The sequence below is a fragment of the Artemia franciscana genome, chromosome 1 (genome assembly GCF_032884065.1).
Source record: "Artemia franciscana chromosome 1, ASM3288406v1, whole genome shotgun sequence".
In the NCBI taxonomy this organism is placed as follows: Eukaryota; Metazoa; Arthropoda; class Branchiopoda; order Anostraca; family Artemiidae; genus Artemia; species Artemia franciscana.
Genome location: NC_088863.1, coordinates 48031720 through 48053491, shown reverse-complemented (window position 1 = coordinate 48053491; position 21772 = coordinate 48031720). Strand labels below are relative to the sequence as shown.

General features: G+C 35.2%; 1 protein-coding gene across 8 annotated transcripts in view; it reads right to left on the bottom strand.

The window, feature by feature from the left end:
- The window catches only part of LOC136030846 (very low-density lipoprotein receptor-like), a gene marked incomplete at its 3' end in the record, with an annotated part of 166904 nt that overhangs the window by 129932 nt on the left and 15200 nt on the right, over positions 1-21772 (bottom strand). For 4 of the 8 annotated variants that reach the window (XM_065709892.1, XM_065709910.1, XM_065709920.1 and 1 more), the window contains 2 exon segments: positions 5493-5621; positions 16728-16935. In XM_065709892.1, the coding sequence (XP_065565964.1) occupies positions 5493-5621; positions 16728-16920 (322 nt within the window). 8 annotated transcript variants of the gene reach the window in all.

Genomic DNA, 21772 nt, shown 5'->3' with positions numbered 1-21772 from the left:
GTCCCTTCTTCAAAATAGCTCATGCATAATTATACATCACTGAACATAGTTTCATGAAAATCCAAGTGAATAAAACGCAGTTAAATCCAGCAATAAGGTAAGTGTCCATATTAGCCCTTTATCTTACTTAAACTGTGTGACTGTCAGAAACGATCTGTCACCGAGTGGCAATACTTTCTTCACAACTGAGAATCTCAATCAAGGCCGACACACATGGGGGGGACACTACCCTCCCTGAATGTTTTCAGCCACTTGGTAAGAAAAATGAGTCGGTAAAATCGTGGCACGAAGCTCCACGATTTACCAACGCGCCAAATTTTTTTTGCTCCGTTAAAAAAAACAAAAAAACAGGAAAACTGGCATGTTATCTACAGAAATCTCTTAACTTGGTCTGTAAATGCGGCAGTATAACAGCAGTGATTTGACGAATTGCGTTTTGTAATTTTCCGTTTGGTTAAATAAAGAACAGAAAGATACTGACTATCATATATCGGAATATCTATCTCGGTCAGTAAATGCAGTGGTTTTACGGTTGGTGCAACAGTTTTTCATTCGGTTAAACAACATGAAAATACGGATATGACTTCTAATGAAATCTCCATCCAGGTTGGTAGATGTAGCGGTTTTACCGACTTAGTGTCGTGAATTTACGGATGGAGCCAAAAATTTTCATTTGATTAAATAAAGAACATGAAAATATTGATATGATGTGCACCATGATTTCCATCTCGGTCGGTAAATCTAGCGGTTATACCAACTCGTGCAGCGATTTTCTGACGATTTATGCGACAGTTTTACTGACACAAGCCCTGATTTTACGGATGGCACCATATTTTTTTCATTCGTTAAAATGAAATACATGGCAGATAGTAAAGCTTATCGTGTAGAATTTGTTCGTAGACAGCTTCACTCTTTCAGTCTAAATATAACATAAGTCCAAAGTCTTGCTCAAATAATCTAATCAAAGATCAGGGATTCCAATTCCAAATTCTTCACTGTATCTTAGTGTTGTAACAAATTAACCAGAAAAGCAAGAAATCTGGTTCAATAGCCAATGAAGAGCTCTAACTTAAACAACATCGTAGACGTCCGCCTGCTCGTTATTCAGAGGCAATTGCTAATTCTGAAGCCAACCCGCTGGATGACTAAGGAGCTCTGCTAAGGAGCTCTGCGGTGTCCATAAAGCCCTGGTGAACGGCTTGGATGTCACAAACTACGACAACTCACCTTCTCTGGGGCCAGCAAGCCAAAGTTTACTGGGCAAAATGGATGACAGCTATGAAAGCATTTTCAAACTCATGAAGATGTTTCCTAGAAAAGGCTTAGATCCCGCAGAACTAATGTTAGAGCTAAAGGCTTTCAAACACTTTTGGGCCAAGACTAATGTTGAAAACAACTAAGTCATAAATAATACCATGTTTGAGGGACTATTCCGTGAACTTAAAGCTGCCAAATCGATATTTGCGATTCTCTGGTCTGTTCGCCAGTGATGCACAACGATGGACGATGACCGCTTGGATCACTTTGTCATGATGTGCTGCAAGACTGACGTTACAGACCAGCTGAAACTCGACGAATTATTGAAAGTCTGGCTGTCTTCCAAACCAAGACTTTGAATTTGTAAATGATGGAATGTAGTTGTAGGCTATGTTCTTCTTTTGTGTTTAATTAAATAAAAAAAAAACAAGTTTTTTTTTAACTGAAAGTAAGGAGCGAAATTAAAACTTAAAACGAACAGAAATTTCTCCGTGTATGAAAGGGGATGTTCCCTTTTAAACACCCCGCTCTTTACGCTAAAGTTTGACTCTTACTATCAATTCTACTTTATTAAACAGTAAAAAACTTTAGCAAAAAGAGCGGGGCGTTGAGAAGAGAAAAAAGGGGTGGGGGAGGAGGCCCAGTTGCCCTCCAATTGTTTGGTTATTTGAAAAGACAACTAGAACTTTTAATTTTTAACGAAAGTTTTTATTGGTAAAAATTATACGTAACTTAAGAATTAACTTACGTAACGAACTTTTATATTCTTATATTTGTATTATGTATATGAGGGGGTTGATCCCCTCGTTAATACCTCACTCTTTACACTAAAGCTTAAATTTTTTCCCAACTCTTTAAGAATGACCCCTGAATCAGAAAGGCCGTAAAATAAATAGTTGAAGTTACAAAAAATACTTTAGCGTAAAGAACGAGGTATTTAGGATGAGATGAACCCCTCATATGCGAATAATCTCTGTTCGTTTAAAGTTTTAACGCTGCTCCTTACTTTCAGTTGAAAACACTTTTTCATAATTATTTTTTTACTGTTTTTTTTTTAATAATGCCCCTTCATTGAATTTCTCTTCCTCCATGAAATATTCCTCCAGGGAAAGATCCTCCCACATAGCCCCCTCCCTTCAACCCCCCCCCCAAACAAAAATAGTCCCCCTGAATAACGTCTGTACACTTCCCAATAACCATTAGTGTCGCCTATGTAAACACTGGTCAAAGTTTGTAAATTGCAGCCCCTCCCCCGGGGACTGTGGCAGGGGTAAGTCATCGCGAAGACATGGTTATTACGGTTTTCGACTATGTTGAACAAAATGGCTATCTCAAAATTTTTCACTGACACTAAAAATTTTATCACTGACACTAAAGGGATTTGCGGGCCACAACTTTAGAACGGCGGAAAAACATCAGTTTGGATTGCTGAAATTTGCTCAATTATATTCTACACTTGCAGCCCTAGAGCCTTTGGATTTATTAGACAGAGCTTTGTATTCCTCTGCTTCCACCAACCTACGATTTTTATCTATTATTACTAATACAATTTTATTGGAAAAATAGAAGCAGTTGCGGGATTTTTTAGGGAGGGGGGGGATAATTAAAAAGATTTAAATTTAAAAATTTGAATAACAAGTGCACATAAATCGAGAAATTTGGGAATTGAGGCGGGGGCTCCAATGTCTCTTCCCCTGGGTACATCCCTGACAAGGAGTCGTCAGGCTCATAATAAGAGCCAGTGTTGCTCAATCAATAAACAGCTTGAAAGTGAAACATAATTCCCTGTTGCACTTATGGGGACAAAAGATATCTGGACTCACTGACGTTTGAAAAGGGTTGCTCAAATTTTTAGATGGACCAAAAAAATTATCATGTTCGTGGAAATAGTGTTATGAAGTAGTAAAACAGATATTCCAGATACAAAATCATTACTTGCAGGTGAAGCCTGCACTTCAAGTCTATTGCAATTATCGGTTTAATTTTAACTACCAAATAAAACAGTTGAAATCCATCGAAAAAAGTTTAAAAACTGCTTTTTAAAGGAGCTATCCACTGGGAACTTGTTCCATACAGAAACTGACCATCAGATGAAGCTTCCTAAAATATTCACACAAGTTTACAGGTGGAGAAAATCAGTGCAAGAGATTTTACGATGATTTACTCTCGTAGCCTAAACTCGGGCAGGGTTCATAGTGAAATCTTCTCAGAACGTGAGCAAAACATACATTGTGAAAAAGCTAGGACGTGGCAAGACGCCCCTGAAAACATTAAAAAGATTTAGCAGGGTTATCACTGGAGGTTGATTCGAATCAAATGGGAATAAACAACTTTTTCCAGACAATAGGCCCAAGTTTCTTTATGTAATGATATAGGTGGTAGTATATTTACATACATGGGTGCAAACACAACTCACTCTTGGGTAGGTTATTAGTTGACCTTTTTTTGGTTTGGAACAGAAATACAAAAATGTATTTTGGGACGTAGTCTCGCAACATTTTTTCCTAGGGACGCAGCTATGTTTCCATTACTAATTAATCGTGCAAGTAAAACAAAATTTACATATTAAGCTTCCCAGTTTCACGGGCAGTAATGCCACAAGGTGGCGCATTCGTTCCTAAGGATGCACGTAGTCCATACAAAATAAACCGTTAATATAGACAACTATTTTGTCTCTATGTTACATTAAAGTTGTATCGATGTGAGGTGAATGTGGTGTAATATATTCCAAGAGCTACTTTTAGGATTAAACATTTTATTCTCCCGCTTCTCTATGGCAAGAATACTTAACATACGAATTCATAATTTAACAAAGGGCATCGCTTAGCTTTTGTTTCAAAAAATGTGATGCATAAGCCTTTTTATGTATGATCAACTGTAGAGATGTGAAAAACCCTGAGGACACTCCCCTAGCTTTTCCCTAATACAGTTTTCCTTTTCCCTTGTTTTCCCCCCTAGCTTTCCTTATCTTGGAGTAAGTTACTAAATATAATACAACTTTATTTAGCTTTCTTTTATATTGACTCAAATACAAAACGCTAATCACTAAGATTCAAAGAACTGTCCACCATCTTTTAGTTATTTGTCTTTTAATGAAAACAGTAATCAGGCCCTTTCTTTTACTATGTTTGCCGTAATATTTGTAGAGGTAAGGCGACAGAAACAGTCATCCGATCATAAACTTTTTTATAATCAGTGTCAGGTGGATGTCTAAAAACCAGCTTGAATTTGAATTTAACGTACCTTTTTAGATTAGAATATTTTTGTTGAAGCACAAATAGATACACAATCTTGAAAAACAGCGTACATAGTTTACCAAGTGGCATACTTAGGCGCAACAAATTCAACAGAAACAAAAACAGAATTGAAACTAAGCCCCTACAGATTTAATTTACATATTTTTGAGTAACCTCTGAAATCAGTAACCTCTGAATAAAGCTATACATGCAATTTGCAAGCTTGAGCCTCGTCAGAGTGTGAAGGCGTTTTTAATAAAACTTAAGATACTAAATGTGGCTCCACTTCGAGAAAAAAAGATTGCCGAAACTTTATATAAAGTAAGCACAAATACCGCACCTGAGTCGTTTATGACGGCTTTTCGAAGGAATGATGAAAGTCACCAACATGATACTTGACATGCATCGCGACTAGTTACAGAGACGAGACGTCTGACGTCATCTGATTTTTCAATAAAATTTACCGGACCGAAAATATGGAATTATTTGCCAAATACTTTGAGAAATGTTAATAGCCTACCAGAGTTCAAAAGTAAGATTAAAAGCTTCTTATTGAAAACTATTGAATTAGATCCTAATTTCTTGTACCGATAGTTCTCTACGTTTTGTTTTATTAATTTACGCTTGTTTTCTTTTCTTTTCCCTTCTTCTTCTTTTCTGTTCTTACCTAATACTTCTTTTCTTGATGATTGAATGAATACTGTCACATGTTACGGGCAGTGCTCTCTTAGGGTGTAGTTAGTTTACAGTGTGTGATTTGCTTTTTGCTAATAAACGAATTGAAGTGAATTGAACTGGTAAATCAGATTTTTCAAAAGCATCAATTATAAAAGGATCACAATTAAGCCGGCATCCAGAAAAGTTTGGTATTTCTTGCTTAATCCCTGATTTAGCGGCAAAGACTCGGGTAAGTAACAGAATCTTGACAGTGTCCCTAACAATAATGCAATGTCATTTGAGTTCTACACTACCTAAATTTTTGTGAAATGTTGAACTTACTACACAGATTTGAATCTTCGTCTTCGCCTTCCTCACAATCGTTTTCGCCGTCACATTGCCATCTTGTTGGAATGCATTTACCATCTTTACATTTAAGGTGGCTATCCCCACAGAAATCATCGGTTTTAGCTGAAAAGTAAGTTATTCCCTTTTTCAAACAAAGAGTTTTGCATAACAAATGAATAGAAAAACTAAACTAAGACAGTAATTAGCTTCATAAACAAAAAATTAGACATTTGGACGAACAACCATTCGCTTTTAATATTCTTTTAAAATTTGGAAACAAAAATACATACAAAAGGCTTAAAAAAAAAGAATGTAACGAAACATGTCCTGATACATTGATGCAAGTTGTAGAAAAGCAAAACAGAAGAACAAAAAGATGAATAGTAATGACATAAAAGCGGACGGAAAAAAGGCAAAAACACTTTTTCGGGGAAACACGGATAAATAATAAAATTATTTATTTATAACAAACTGAAAAGAGCAAATACCTAAATAATCAAGAGACATAATATGATAAAGGATGCACAAACATAAAAGCAATATACTAGGAAACTAGGCTATAAGACTATAATTTCATACTTCTTAAGACCTAAATGATTTAAGTTAACAGTTGATACAATTGTATCCCTAATTTCAAAATTTGGAATACCACAAAGAGTGCTTACAAAATTGGCTGTTATCTTAATATCCTTCCTTGTGTATTTTAAGATAGACTATGACAAAGTCCCTAAAATGTAGATATTTGGACATCAGCCCAAAGGGGATATGAAATCCTAAACAAGCTTGATTGGAATTAAGAACTATGCTCATAGTAATACATTTCTAGGGTCTGCACCATCCGCCTATTCAGGGGGCATGGGCTTTGGATCCCTCTCCGGTCACCTCCTCCCACTCAAGTTGAAACAAAGGCATTCTCCCCTGAAGAAATTTGCTGACGAGTTACTTGTTAACGGATAAAGAAGAAAATAAGTACGACAGCATTTGTTTTTGTTACTTCTTCACTTTCTTCTTCAACATGACTATGAGTTTAAACATTTGCAGAATATCTACTCCTGAAACTTTCTAGTTGAACATAATTGATTAATTAAGAACTGAACTCCAATTAATTAAGATTTTCTTTCGTCACCGTCAGTTTCATTTTATAGCTAAAAACCATTCAGAGCTCAACACTATATTGTGGTCCTGACTTGTTTGGGGAAAATGATTTAAAACGAGCAATTGCATTTTCCTATTCCTTTGCCTATTTGCTGATATTTTAAAATCCCTCTTCACTTGTTTTATGACGTCTACCTTACCAATGATCAGGACAAAAAAGAATAGCTAAAGAATTATTTACATTTTCGTTTCTCCGCTTTCTTCTTTAATAAGATATTGAATCTAAAGATCATCAGGATATCTGCTCCTGACACTTTCTAATGAATTATACAAAACAGAGTTTCTATCTCTAGGCTCTACATCATGTTCCCGACAGCTAAGGCGAACAGTAGCAAAAATCTATGACATGTACTATATTAAAGACAAATTTGGAGGAGGGAGGCTCTTTTCAGCGATTAATAATTGCTTTTAACTTTTATTAATGCCCTCCATCGAAGTTTGTTATTTTATGTATTTATGCTAAACTAAAAGACTTTCAGCTCATACTTAAAGGGCATTGAGCTGTCTAACTACATTCCTCTTGTTTTAATAGTAATATATTATCCCCAAGAATGCGCTATCGGGCTAAAGAAGGACACTATGCATAACCAGAGGCGCCCATTCACTAACATGTAGGGAGAGGGGCAAAATATATTTTCTAAACCTGGAGGAAGAAATGTTGTTGCTTTTTCAATGCTTCACCAAGCACATAAAAAAAGGTCTTTTCAATGAAAATACAAAAAAACTCCAAAATATAAGAAGGTCGCTAAAAATTTGCCCCCTCCAAAAATTACGCGTCTATGCATGACAGCTTCACATAAGATGGGATGCGAAAGCCTCGTTCGTGTGAGTGAGTCGAGTCAACTTTCAAGTCAAGAACCTTGCAAATCAAAAAAATCCTTACTGTAGTAAGGAGCGACCTGGCTCAATAGTAACCAAAACTCTAAAAAACAGAATTTTGATGCCAATAGCTACATGAAAAGAATTGCATTTTAATGCTGATTTTAAGTAAATAAGTTTCATCAAGTTTAATTTTACCCATCAAAAGTTACGAGCCTGAGAAAATTTGTCTCATTTTGGAAAATAGGGGGAAACACCCCCAAAAAGTCACATAATCCAAACAAAAATCACACCATCACATTCAGCATATCCGAGAACCATACTGTAGAAGTTTCAAGCTCCTATCTACAAAATTATGGAATTTTGTATTTTTTGCCAGAAGGCAGATCACGGATTTTTTTTTTTCAAGGGCGATCGTATCGACCCGGTGGTCCTAGAATGTTGCGAGAGGGCTCAATCTAAAGGAACTGAAAAGTTCTTGTGCGCTTTTTAAGTGGCCAAAAAAATTGGAGGGTACCTAGGCCCCCTCCCAAAGTCACCGGATCAAAATTCTGAGATATTCATTTTATTCAGCATATTCTAAAAACCTTATAACTATGTCTTTGATACAAGTTACTCCCCACAGTCCCCGTGGGATGGGCTAGGCTACATGTTACAAACTTTGACCAGTGCTTACATATAGTAATGGTTATTGGGAAGTGTACAGACGTTTTCAGGGGGATTTTTTGGTTAGGGGGAGGAGTTGTTGAGAAGAGGGAGATATACATTTTGGGGTAGTTTTCAATGGGGGAACTTGTCATGGGGGAAGAAAACTTCCATGAAGGAGCGCAGGATTTTCTAGCATTATTAAAAAAAAACAATGAAACAATAAATATGAAAAAGGTTTTTTTCTACTGAAAGTAAGGAGCAGCATTAAAACTTAAAACGAACATATATTATTACGCATATGAGGGGTTCACCTCCTCCTAATACCTCGGTCTTTACGGTAAAGAGTTTTAGTAATTTCAACTGTTTATTTTATGGCCTTTGTGATTCAGCGGTCATCTTAAGGAATTGGGACAAAATTTAAGCTTTAGTGTAAAGAGCGAGGTACCAAAAACGGGGTAAACCCCCTCATATGCGTAATAAAAACAAACGAAGACAGAAGTTCGTTACATAAGCTAATTCGTAAGTTACGTATATCTTTTACTAATAAAAACGTTCGTAAAAAATTAAAAGTTCGAGTTCCCTTTTTAAGTAACCAAAATATTGAGGTGGCAACCAGGCCTCCTCTCCCGCTCCTGTTTTCTCAAATTCATTCGATCAAAACTATGAGAAAGACATTTAGCCAAAAAAAAAAATATATACAAATTTCGTTTTAATTATTCATCTGCAGAGAGCCGAAATCAAAACATGCATTAATCCAAAAACGTTCAGAAATGAAATAAAGAAACAAGTTGTTTTAGCTGAAAGTAAGGACCGACATTAAAAGTTAAAACGAACAGAAATTACTTCGTATATGAAAAGGGCTGCTCTCTCCTCAACGCTCCACTCTTTACACTGAAGTTTTTTACTGTTTTAAAAAATAGAGTTGGGAGAAAGAGTCAAACTTTAGCGTAAAGAGCGGGGCGTTGAGGAGGGAGCAGCCCCTTTCCCATACGAAGTAATTTCTGTTCGTTTTAAGTTTTAATGTCGCTCTTTACCTTCACTTAAAAAAAAAACTTGTTTTTTTATATTTAATTTTCCAACCAAAGGCTAAAAGTGTATGGGATCATTGTATTGAAGTGAAAAAAAAAGATTTTGTCAATGGCAATCAAAATCCTAAAAAACGGAAACCTGACAGTAATATTTAGTGTAAACCAAACGATTTTGCTTTCTCCATTGATTCCAAATATGTAAAATTTAGCAAGTTTAAAACTAGAGGCAAAAGGTATTAGCATAAGCAAATTTACATAAACACTTTCAAAATGAGAAGATACATCCCCAAAAGAGCTAACATCTTGAAAAACATTTTACCATTAAATTCAAAATGGTGAAGAACTCGAAAACCAACGTTAAAATCCTATATTAGACTAGAACATCGTATTTGCCCCAAACGAATGGTTAAATTTTCTTCTTTTTTTAACTGGGTAAGTGAACTGGGTACTGGGTAAATGAATTATAACGACTTGATCCACAATTGCCAATATTTTCTCACATTCGATTGTTCGAAGCTTCGCCCGCCTCGCGACAAACCTCGGTGTGGTAGCAATACCAGCGTGGTAAAGGCAATGGCAATCATACTAGAGGCGTTAGGCATGTGTTGATACTATGCATATTGCACAAGAAATTAAAAGCGATAATACCAGGTGGTCCACATGGCCCACGTATCACGGTCACTTCAAAATATAACCCCAATACCACTACTTTGGACCAGTGCGCTCGCGTACAATCAATGCACATGTGTATGTATGGCGGGTATTAAAACTGTACCTTCACTTTCAAATTTGACCCAACAGTATAGCGCGGAATTCTAATTTTTTTGGGGTAGATTAACATACTTTACATTATTATTTTTTTCAAGTTCTTTATAGTTTTCAACGGCGTGTCAAGTTTCAGATGGAATGAAAGCATGGCTTTTCATGGATATACAAACTTTGACTACAGGTTAGCCATTTGTCTGTTATTAAGTCAAAAATGTCTGTCTGCTATTAAGTCTTAAAGCGGCTAGAGAATACATTTATATTATTATTCTTATTTTTACAGATCTTTTTGGCCATTTCATATTCTCATACATCTGGAGTCAATGTATCTAATGCAAGCTGCCTTCTTTATAAAACATATACTTTATTACATGAAGAGAAAAAATTAGGATCCTAATCTGATACGCATCTTTTCTGGTAACTGAAGTTTGTTTTTTTATCGCTAAAAAGTGGAAGAAAATTTTATCACAAGTTTCTGTTTCTATTAATTTAAAACAAAATAAAAATCTACCCTTCTCCAAAGAAAAACTTCGGCCGTTCTCTAAACGGCCGCTCTTCCACGTTCGATTTGATTCTGTTTTCAAAGTCTATTCTATAAATTCTATCTTCCAAAACTAAATAAAACATGAATATCGCTTGATTCCTTTGACCCACGAAGCCATAATAGTACACGCTTCACGTCAGCAGGAGACGATTTCGACATACACCTGATCCGCATAATTACTGGCCAATTTCCGACATTTTAATTGCCGTTCAGAATGAAGAACGAGGAAAAGGACCCAACTGGCTGCATGTGGAATTTTGAAAAAGGGAAAGATCATTCATAAAAGCAATTTTTAAGCTTACATGGCGGAGGTATAGTTGTAAATGATGCAACAAATTAGTGAGATTTTTGAAAAAAAAAACAATAGTATGAGGGAATATTTATAAACATTGAAAGACCAGCCAAAACTTAAGGGGTAAAAAGACAGATGAGATTTTAAGGAATATTTCAACATATATCATTTCTAAAAGCACATCACTTTACTTTACCCCCTCCCTTCAATGTATGTAAATAAAGCAAAAATGTAATATAGGTTTCCCATGCACTTTGCCATGCGTCACTCTTTTGTTTCAACTTAATACCCGCAAACGATTAAAAATTAGGCTACATTTTAAATAGTGGTATAGGCCTGGGAATAATCAAAAAGGTACTTTCTTTCTTTTTTAGTTATTATTTGGCATTTTAGTCTAATAAGCAAAAAATAAGTTATATTGATCCAACTTTTGAATTATAATTTACAAAGCTAAGTGGTATAAAAACTCTTACAAAGGAGGTTATTCTAGGTAATAAAAACAAAATTAGCATGAATGCATCGGGACATCTTGCGATAGTCAAGAAAGATGAAAAAAGAGGGGGAGATACGAACTTTGAGCAATCGCTCTTAAAAAGGAACTAGAACTTCCAATTTCAATCAAATGAGCCACCTCTGGAGTTTATACAGCCATCCCTTCCACAAGAGCCTTAAACGCCCCAGGGACATAACTTACAATCCTCGTCCTAGGGCTCTCTTTTGTCATTTAGAGGCTATTTACTAACGTAAATTAAACTATAGCGGAATCAGACATCCAAACTAGAATTGTATTCCCTCTAAAACGGGTTATAATTTAATTCATCATCAATGATTTATCCATCTTGCTTTATTGATTGTAATAATAAACAGTCCAACCAGAGGACTCGTCTTTTGATTTATCTTTGTTCAAAATTTTTTCATGCAGTCAAGCGACGATAGAAATTCATGTTCGTAGGGTGGACATACGCTACGAACATCAACAGGTACTATATCTTGCGTTGTCCTATGAGCGACATTTTAGGCCTACACCTTAGAAACAGAGATTTGTTGACCAGAGAAAAAAACTCGCTTACTCGGGTATCAGATATTAAACCTAGTATGCTCCCTGGCTTATGACCTGGCCAAATATATACAATTAAAAATCCAGCGAAAATATTAAGTTTCGTGGGGAGGGGGCCAAGTATCATCACCCATACTTTGCGCAAGTTTTAAGCTTTTAACTTATCTACCTATATAACTGGTTATATTGATAACTTCCAGCCAAACAGTAATCTTCAGATGTGAAAACAATTGTTTGACGTTACGCGAATGGCGGTCTCAGTTACGCACAATAAAGGTAAACAAGTGTCGCTTTTCCCAGTACTAATCATGGTTGCAGCGGTAGCTGCAACCTAGTAAAGAGCGAACCACAGCCCATAGTAACCAAAAGTTAAAACACTTTTAGAGAAAAACTATGTAGTGAATAAAAAATTGTCATCTAACACTGATTCACGAATGGTAACTAATATTTCGGTCCGTCTTAAAAGTAAAAGTTTATTGCAAAAAGAAATTTAGGGTGATTTAAAAAAAAGCCTAAACCCCTTGAAAATTAGATCTTTTAAGCCGTATTCTATATGGTTTAAGACCAGGTAGAAACCTCTTGAGAACCGAACAGGATACCAGAAAACAAATTGATCTAATAATTGAGCTTTATAGGGCGAGCTATAAATCTTAGTCTGCCGAAAATAACACATATCCCCTTTTGAATTAACGTAGCTGATTCTGAGATTTGATGAAATAGAAGGTTTATAGAAAAGTCCGAGTACAGGTCTATCAACAAGTAATAAAAAAAAAAAAACATCCCATCGCAAGGATAGTTTTAAGGTAAATTAAATAAAAAAAACAAGTTTTTTAAATGAAAGTAGGGAGCGACATTAAAACTTAAAACGAACAGAAATTACTCCGTGTATGAAAGGGGCTTTTCCTTCTCAACGCCCCGCTCTTTACGCTAAAGTTTGACTCTTTCTCTTAACTATACATTTTAGAACAGTAAAAAAAAATTAGCGTAAAGAGCGGGGCGTTGAGAAGGAAAAGCCCCTTTCATATACGGAGTAATTTCTGTTCATTTTAAGTTTTAATGTCGCTCCTTACTTTCATTTAAAAAACTTGTTTTTTTTATATTTAATTTCTGAACGTTTTTGAATCAATACATGTTTTGATTTTGGCTCTCCGCAGAGGAATAATTAAAGCGAAATTTGTATATTTATTTGTTTTGGCTAAATGGCTTTCTCATAATTTTGATTGAATGATTTTGTGAAAAAAAGAGCGGGGGAGGAAGCCTAGTTGCCCTCCAATTTTCTGTTAATTAAAAAGGCAACTAGAACTTTTAATTTTTTACGAATCTTTTTATAAGTAAAAGATATACGTAACTTATAAATTAGCTTACGTGAAGAACTTTTGTATTCTCATGTTTTTATTACATATATGAGGGGGTTCGCCCCCTTGTCAGTACCTCGCTCTTTACACTAAAGCTTAAATTTTGTCCCAATTCATTAAGAATGACCCCTGAATCACAAAAGCCGCAGACTAAATAGTTGAAATTACTAAAAATACTTTAGCGTAAAGAGCGAGGTATTAGGAGGAGGTGAGCCCGTCATATGGGTAATAATTTCTGTTCGTTTTAAGTTTTAATGCTGTTCCTTACTTCCAGCTGAAAAAAAACTTTTTCATATTTATTTTTTCATTTTTTTTTAAGTAATGCTAGTAAATCCTGCGCTCCCTTCATGGAAATTTTCTTCCTCCATGACAAATTCCTCGATGGAACGCTCCCTCAGCATATCCTCCTCTTCTCAACCCCTGCCTCACACCAAAAAATCCTCCTGAAAACGCCTGTACACTTCCCAATAACCATTACTGGTCAAACTACTGGTCATTACTGGTATTACTGGTCATTACTGATCAACACTGGTCAAAGTTTTGAACTTGTAACCCTTCCCACGGGGACTGTGGGGGAGTAAGTCGTCCCCAAAGACATAGTTATAAGGTTTTCGACTACGCTGAATAAAATGGCCATCTCAGAATTTTGATCCGTTGACTTTGGGAAAATAATTAGCGTGAGAGGGGGCCTAGGTGCCCTTCAATTTTTGTGGTCACTTAAAAAGGGCACTAAAACTTTTTATTTCCGTTAGAATGAGCCCTCTCGCAACATTATAGGACAACTGGGTCGTTACGATCACCCCTGAAAAAAAAAAAAAAAAAAAAAAAAAACACGCATCCGTGATCTGCCTTCTGGCAAAAAATATAAAATTCCACATTTTTGTAGATAGGAGCTTGAAACTTCTACAGTAGGGTTCTCTGATACATAGAATCTGATGGTGTGATTTTCGATGAGATTCTATAACTTTTAGTGGGTTTTTCCCCCTATTTTCTAAAATAACGCAAATTTTCCCAGGCTCGTAACTTTTGATGGGTAAGACTAAACTTGATGAAACTTATATATTTAAAATCAGCATTAAAATGCGATTCTTTTGATGTAGCTATTGCTACCAAAATTCCATTTTTTTATAGTTTTGGTTACTATTGAGCCGGGTCGCTCCTTACTACAGTTCGTTACCACGAACTGTTTGATAACACCAATTTGATTTAGCAAATTTACCTTTGCGGCGTCGAGGCACTTGGGAAGACAGATGTTAGCCTAAAATAGAGTCTATTTTCGGTTTATTATTTTCGGTTATTTCTCCTTCTTTAAATAATAAGGAAACCACGGGAACTACATGTCCAAATTAGAACAAAACCCATTGACGGAAATTCAAGTCAGCTAAAAGAAAAAAAGCACTAATTGTAATCAGCTCTTTGCTAGATTGCTCTTTTATTTTGAATTTATAGGAACAAAAGCTAGTGATCGTAATTTTCTTAACTTTTTAGTAAAAAAAAATCACCAAAATAGGATGCATAGCAGGTTAGAATCGTAATTTTTATCTTTTCTTATAAAAAACATCTTTTATATAGAAAGCAGCTCCCATCAAATGCGTTGACTTTAGACGTGTGAGAATATACAAAAGAAAAAAATATCTTAAAAAAAAATAGTAACATAAATGCGTTTTCCAACCTGCTCAGGGGCAATAATCCACGAAAATGTAGGGAAGGGGAATATCTTTTTCAAAAAATTTGGGGGAGGACAATTTTGTGGTTGTTGCGATCGTTTCAAAGAAAATATCAAATAAGTTATTTAATTCACGTTTAGTTGACATGTTTTCTAAAAGCGTTGTTAAATTTTTCGGCCAAAAAAATAGGTTGGAAAAACAAAACTAATTTTGGAAAATTATAAGGCAAATTAATTTGAAGAAGGCAAATAAATTTTGTAAATTAAACCAATTTGATCGAGGTATCCAAAGTTGGTGCAGTTTGTATATTTGGAATTTATTTCTCCTCGCCGTGGAAAATAAGGCTTTAGAAAGTTGAGATATATAATTTAAAGATATAAAATGCTTTTTTCTCTGAAAAAGACTATGTCAATAAAAAATAAACAGAAATTAATTGAAAACACTTTTTTTTTACAAAACAAGTTTGTCAAAGAATAACAAAGAGCCTCGTTAAGCCAAAAATGAGCAAAAATAAATTCAAATAATTTTTCAAGCGTAAAACTACCACAAACCATCATCAATAAAGGAATTAAATCCAATATTCCATGTCTTTTTGTTTGTTTTTCTATTAAACTCCATAGTTTTTACTTTGAAGACTACTTGACTTTATTTCTGCTCATTTTTAGTTTAATGAGGCTCTATACTTTCCTTTAAAAAACTTGTTCCGCATTTTTTCAATTAACAAATACTATCTGTACGTTATTAAACAAACTCTCGCTTTAAACAAACTCTTGCTCTTACTTTCGCTTTTTCAAGCGAAAGTAAGGAGCAACATAAACCTTATAACGAACAGAATTATTACCTATATCAAAGGGGTTGTCTCCTCCTCAAGACCTCTCTCTTTACGCTAAAGTTTTTATAAAATTTAAAACAAAGCTTACTGGTCTAATTAACGGCCATTATGTTTCAGGAATCGATCTTAAAGAATTAAGACATAAAGTCAATACTTTAGCGTATGGAGCAAGGTCTTGTGGAAGGGGCAGCTCCTTTCATATAGACCTACTCAATAATTTCTGTTCATTTTTAGTTTTGATGATGCTCCTTACTTTCAGTTGAAAAAAAAACTTGTTTTTTTAATTTTAAGTACGCCATTCGCTCAAGTTTACGATGTATAAAACTCGAAAACAAACCGATTTCTTCGTTACTTTAGACACAAATTTGGGCTATATATTTACACATTAGAGGGGGGGAAGTAAATTATATCGGGTCTACATGCAAAATGCGTTAGGTACAATTATTCTGCATATTATGAAGTAAGAATTGTTGTCTGATTATATTTTTTTCATTTTGGACCAAAAGAATGGGAGTTACTCGGGCGGCATAGCCTTATAGGCTCTAAACGAGGTTAGCTCGTCAGGAATACAAAATGTAATAAAAAGTAAAGAAAAACAATTAAATCCACAAATCATCATTACATGAGGTTGTCAAATATAGATAAAGGCTTACCAATATATTGCTTCCGATGTCATGATCCCTGAAGTAGGATAACAATTTAGTTAATAATTTTGCGACTTTGCATTTTCATATTTATTGCTCTGTCCTTGCGGTACAGCTCATGGGAAAAATTTGCTGATCAGAACCCCTTCCCCCGAATATGAAATGCAACACAAAAATAGATATCTTAGATCGTCTAATGGCCGTATCTACATACAGCAATCTACTTTAAAGGACGAACAAAAATTTGAAAACAAAAACAGGTGAATTCCATAAGAAAAATCATGGGAAAAGTTGCAACCTAAATGTGATCAAAGGCATTTTTTTAAGACAACTTTTTTTTACCATTCTTCTTTTTTAAACAGCCTGAGTTTAAAGGACAGCTTGTCTGGAAGATAAAAAAGAACAATTAATTTGACAAATTACCATTGAATGAGCTCGTCAGATACATATATAGATTAGCTGCCGAATTGTTCCGAATACCATAGTTTCCTTTCTCAACAAATGCAAATCTGGGTATACCATTACTGGGTAAAACCCCTCGCGATGAGGGTAGCCCAAACCCTATACTAAAGGCCTTGGAAATTAGAAAGCTGGATATAATACACACAGATATCATTTTGAAACTAAAATTATTGCAGCGTATTTGCATTTATATATGTGGGCATTCGATCACCTTTAGGTCATCAGGAACATTGATTAATTTAAAACATACGCAGAATTCAATTACGTTTCATCAGATTTTTGGCAGAAATTCGAGATCGGTTCTAAGAGAACAAGAGGTAAACTTAGGAAATCAACCCGCTCATGATTATAAGCACCAAGAAAGAGTGACCCCTTTCAGTATAAATAATGTTAAAAACGGAATTTTACCTCCGAGGGTTTTCCTAACTAGGAGGGTAGTTTCCGGGGTGAATTTTCAAGAAAAATTTTACACTGGAGGATTTTGCCAGAATCCTATGCTAAATTTTTCTAGTTGTCTTACTTTTCTTGAAAATTCACCCCGGAAACTACCCTCCCGACGCGAAATTCTACCCATGGGAAATCCCCCCTCCGAAAAATATCTTTATACTTCCCGATAACAAATATTATAGGCTACGCAACAATGAGCCAATTCAATAGCTTACAGCCCTATCCCTCGGGGTCAAATTATTCCCAAAGGTATAGGCAACGTATCAACTGTGCTGGGCAAAATGGTTATCTCCAAATTTTATCGGATGATTTTTGGGAAAAGAGGGCGTTGGAGTGCGGCTAGTTGCCCACCAATCTTTTTGATCTCTTAAAAAGGGCACTAAAGCTTTTTCATTAGGATTGAATGGCCTGGAATATTTTTCTGTGGTAGATTTCCACAGGAATTACTTTCCAGGGAGGTGGGATTTCCGGGAGAACTTTCCACAGAGGGGGATTTCCCACATGGTTAGAAAAACGACCAGAAATTAAAGTCTTTTTTCAAACAAAAGTATGTTAAGGAGAATTTTTCAGGCGAAATCATCTGCAGGAAATCTTCCAGAAAGCTTTCAGCGAGGATAAAATTGCCAGGGGGAGGGTATTTTACGTGGGAGGAACTTTTCATAGAGGAATTTTTTGTAGAGGGAATTTTTCTTGGAGAGGCAGCCGGATTTCTCGGAATTATTTGAAAAACGATCAGAAATCAAATAAAAAAAAACAACTGAATTTCAGCAGAAAGTAAGTAGCATCATTAAAACTTAAAACGATAGAAATTGTTCTGTATATGAGTGGAGTTACCCTTCCTGAAATCTAGAAGAGATACGATATATTTTTATCTTGGGACTCTATGGATAATTCCATGTTCTGTTGAAGTCCAATGTAGCAAATTCACTTTGTTAACACCTATAGCTTTAAATTCTGCTAATACTTTTGCTCCGATGTAGCAAGTTCACTTTGTTAATCGTTTTACTTTTTGTTAACACTATTTAGCGGGCTAGAATAAATTAGTTTCTATTTTTTCTGAAATTATTAGAAAATCAGCAAGCTTCACGGAAGCTTTTCTTTTTCGTTTTCACGATTTAAAAATAATTTCGAATTTCTTTCTCTTACGGTTACTCAGCTTATCGTAAAACCGCCGATCAGGATGAAAAAAAATAAATCAAACAGTTCGTGGTAACGAACTGTAGTAAGGAGCGACCCAGCTCAATAGTAAACGAAACTCTACAAAACGGAATTTTGATGCTAAAATATACATAAAAAGAATCGAATTTTTATGCTGATTTTAAATATATAAGTTTCATCAAATTTAATCTTTTTCATCAAAAGTTAAGAGCCTGAGAAAATTTGCCTTATTTTGGAAAATAGAGGGAAACAACCCCTAAAAGTCATAGAATCTTAACGAAAATCACACCATCGCATTCGGCGTATCTGAGAACCCTATAGCAAAAATATCAAGCTCCTATCTACAAAAATGTGGAATTTCGTATTTTTTGCCAGAAGACAAATCACGGGTGCGTGTTTATTTGTTTGTTGTTTTTTTCCCAGGGGTCATCGTATCGACCAAGTGGTCCTAGAATGTCACAAGAGGGCTCATTCTAACGGAAATGAAAAGTTCTAGTGCCCTTTTTAAGTGACCAAAAAAATTGGAGGGCACCTAGGCCCCCTCCCACGCTCATTTTTTATCCAAAGTCAACGGATCAAAATTTTGAGATAGCCATTTTTTTCCGCATAGTCATAAACCATAATAACTATGTCTTTGGGAATGACTTACTCCCCCACAGTCCCTGGGGGAGGGGCTGCAAGTTACAAGCTTCGACCAGTGTTTACATATAATAATGGTTATTGGGAAGTGTACAGACCTTTTCAGGGGGATTTTTTTTTGTTTTGGGGGTGGGGTTGTGGGTTTGAGGGTAGGGGGCTGTGTGGGAGGATCTTTCCTTGGAGAAATATGTCATGGGGGAACAGAAATTCAATGAAAAGGGCGCAGAATTTTCTAAAATTACTATAAAAAAAATAATGAAAAAATAAACATGAAACCTTTTTCCAATTGAAAGTAAGGAGTAGCATTGAAACTTAAAACGAACAGAGATTATTACGCATATGAGGGGTTCTAAAAATACTTTAGCATAAAGAGCGAGGTATTTAGGAGGAGATAAATACCTCGCTCTTTATGCTATAGTGTTTTTAGTAATTTTAACTATTTATTCTACGGCCTTTCTGATTCAGGGGTCATTCTTAAAGAATTGGGACAAAACTTACGATTTAGTGTAAAGAGCGAGGTATTAACGAGGGTACAAACCCCCTCATATACATAACAAAAATTTAAGAATATAAAAGTTTGTTACGTAAGTTAATTCTTAAGTTACGTATATTTTTTACTAATAAAAACATTCGTTGAAAATTAAAATTTATAGTTGCCTTTTTATGTAACCGAAAAATTGCAGGGCAACTAGGCCTCTTTCCCTACCCTTTATCTCTCAAAATTGTCTGATCAAAACTAAGAGAAATCCATTTTGCCAAAAAAGGAATTAATATGCAAATTTCATTTTAATAATTGATGTGTGGAGAACCAAAATCAAACATGCAATAATTTAAAAACGTTCAGAAATTACATAAAAAAAACTAGTTTTTTTAACTGAAAGTAAGGAGCGACATTAAAACTTAAAACAAACAGAAATTACTCCGTATATGAAATGGGTTGTCCCCTCCGCAATCCCTCGCTCTTTGCGCTAAAGTTTGGCTCTTTGCCACAATTCTGTTTTTTAAACAATTAAAAGCTTTAGCGTAAAGAGCGAAGGATTGCGGTGGGGACAACCCATTTCATATACGGAGTAATTTCTGTTCGTTTTAAGTTTTAATGTCGCTCCTTACTTTCGGTTAAAAAAACTAGTTTTTTTTTACGTAATAAAAATAAGAGACCAGTAGCGATACTTCCCAACACATTAGGAAGAGATGTAAAATGCAAGCTTTCTTTTTGTCATTGCTTTTTTATATCTTTGCTCTTGGTTTTTTGATTGAACGAACTATCTTGAATGAAACTTTCTTTCAGTCCCTTCTTCAGTAATACGGATGAAATTGTTTAGAGAATAAATTTAAGAGGTCTGAATTTCCTTTCATGACATAGATGTAGGCGCTCTCTTGTCTCCTGGCACATATCCACCCCAGCTTTTGTAAAAAAAAAAAGGTGATTCCGTTTTCCCCCATTCTAAGCATCTATTTTTATTCATTCGCCACTTGATATTTATATGCAACAAATTTTCTTTTCTACTCAGTTTTCTTTTTTCTATGTACATGCAATCTTGTCATCTCTTCTTTAAGTGCATAGATTTGTATTTCCACGTTTGGTTGATTCTGACGAGTTGATTAATGTGTGTAAACCTTTGCATTTTTTTATTCATGCAAAAAGTCAAATAATGAATGCAATTGAATTCTAAAGTCATTCGTTTAATACTTAATTCGTTGTTGCTTCTTTTATTTGTATTGTTTCTTTTTGTGAATTTCGCTGCATTTGTTTTTTCTTCTTTGTGTTACCCGAGTCCTTATTACAGTAGATGAGAAATAAAAAGTTTCAAACAGTTCATGGTAACAAACTGTAAGCAAGGACGGACTCGACTTAATAGTGACCGAAACTCTAAAAAACTGAATTTTGGTATAAAAAAAAATATCAAAAGAATCGGCTTATGATGTTGATTCACAATATATAAGATTAATTAAATTTAGTTTTAACCATCGAAAGCTATGAGCCAGAGAAATTTGCCTGATTTTTGAAAAAAAGGAGGAATTAAACCCTAAAAGACAATGAATCTTTAAAAAAAATCACACCTACTGTAGACAACCCTACTGTAGAGGTTTCATGTTCAAATCTTCAACAATGTGGAGTTTTTATTTTTTGCCGAAAGAAACATCATGAATGCGTGTTTGTCCGTTTTACTGTTAGTTTGTATTGATTTTTTTTTAGGGGTTATCATATCGGACCAGTGGTCCTATAATATCGTGAGAGGCCTCATTCGGAAATAAATCAAACGTTCTAGTGCCCTTTTCTAAGTTACCAAAAAGATTGGAGAGGAGCTAGCCCCCTCCCACGGTCCTTTGTCTCCAAGGTAGTCCGATTACAATTTTGAGATAGCAATTTTGTTCAGCATAGTTGAAAGGTCCAATAACTATACCATTAGAGATAGCATCCCCCCACAGCCTCTACAAAGGGCCTTGAAGTTATGAGATTTTTTCATTTTTTCCTTATGGTATTTGTTATTAGGAAGCATGCATATATTTATCGGGTGGGGGAGGGTGAATTTCATTCTGGGGGCTTTAACATAGGGAAAACTTTCCATTAAGAATGAAGTTTCTGGGGGATGAACTTTTCAAGGGAATTTTTCACTATGGGAATTTGCCAGAATTCCTATACAAAATTCTTTTTATCTGTCCTACTTTCCCCTTGCCGACTCAATTTTACATGTTGAGATGTTGATGGTAATTGCCCAGGGTAAGTTTTCACCGGGATTGATTTCTCTAGAGGATCTTTT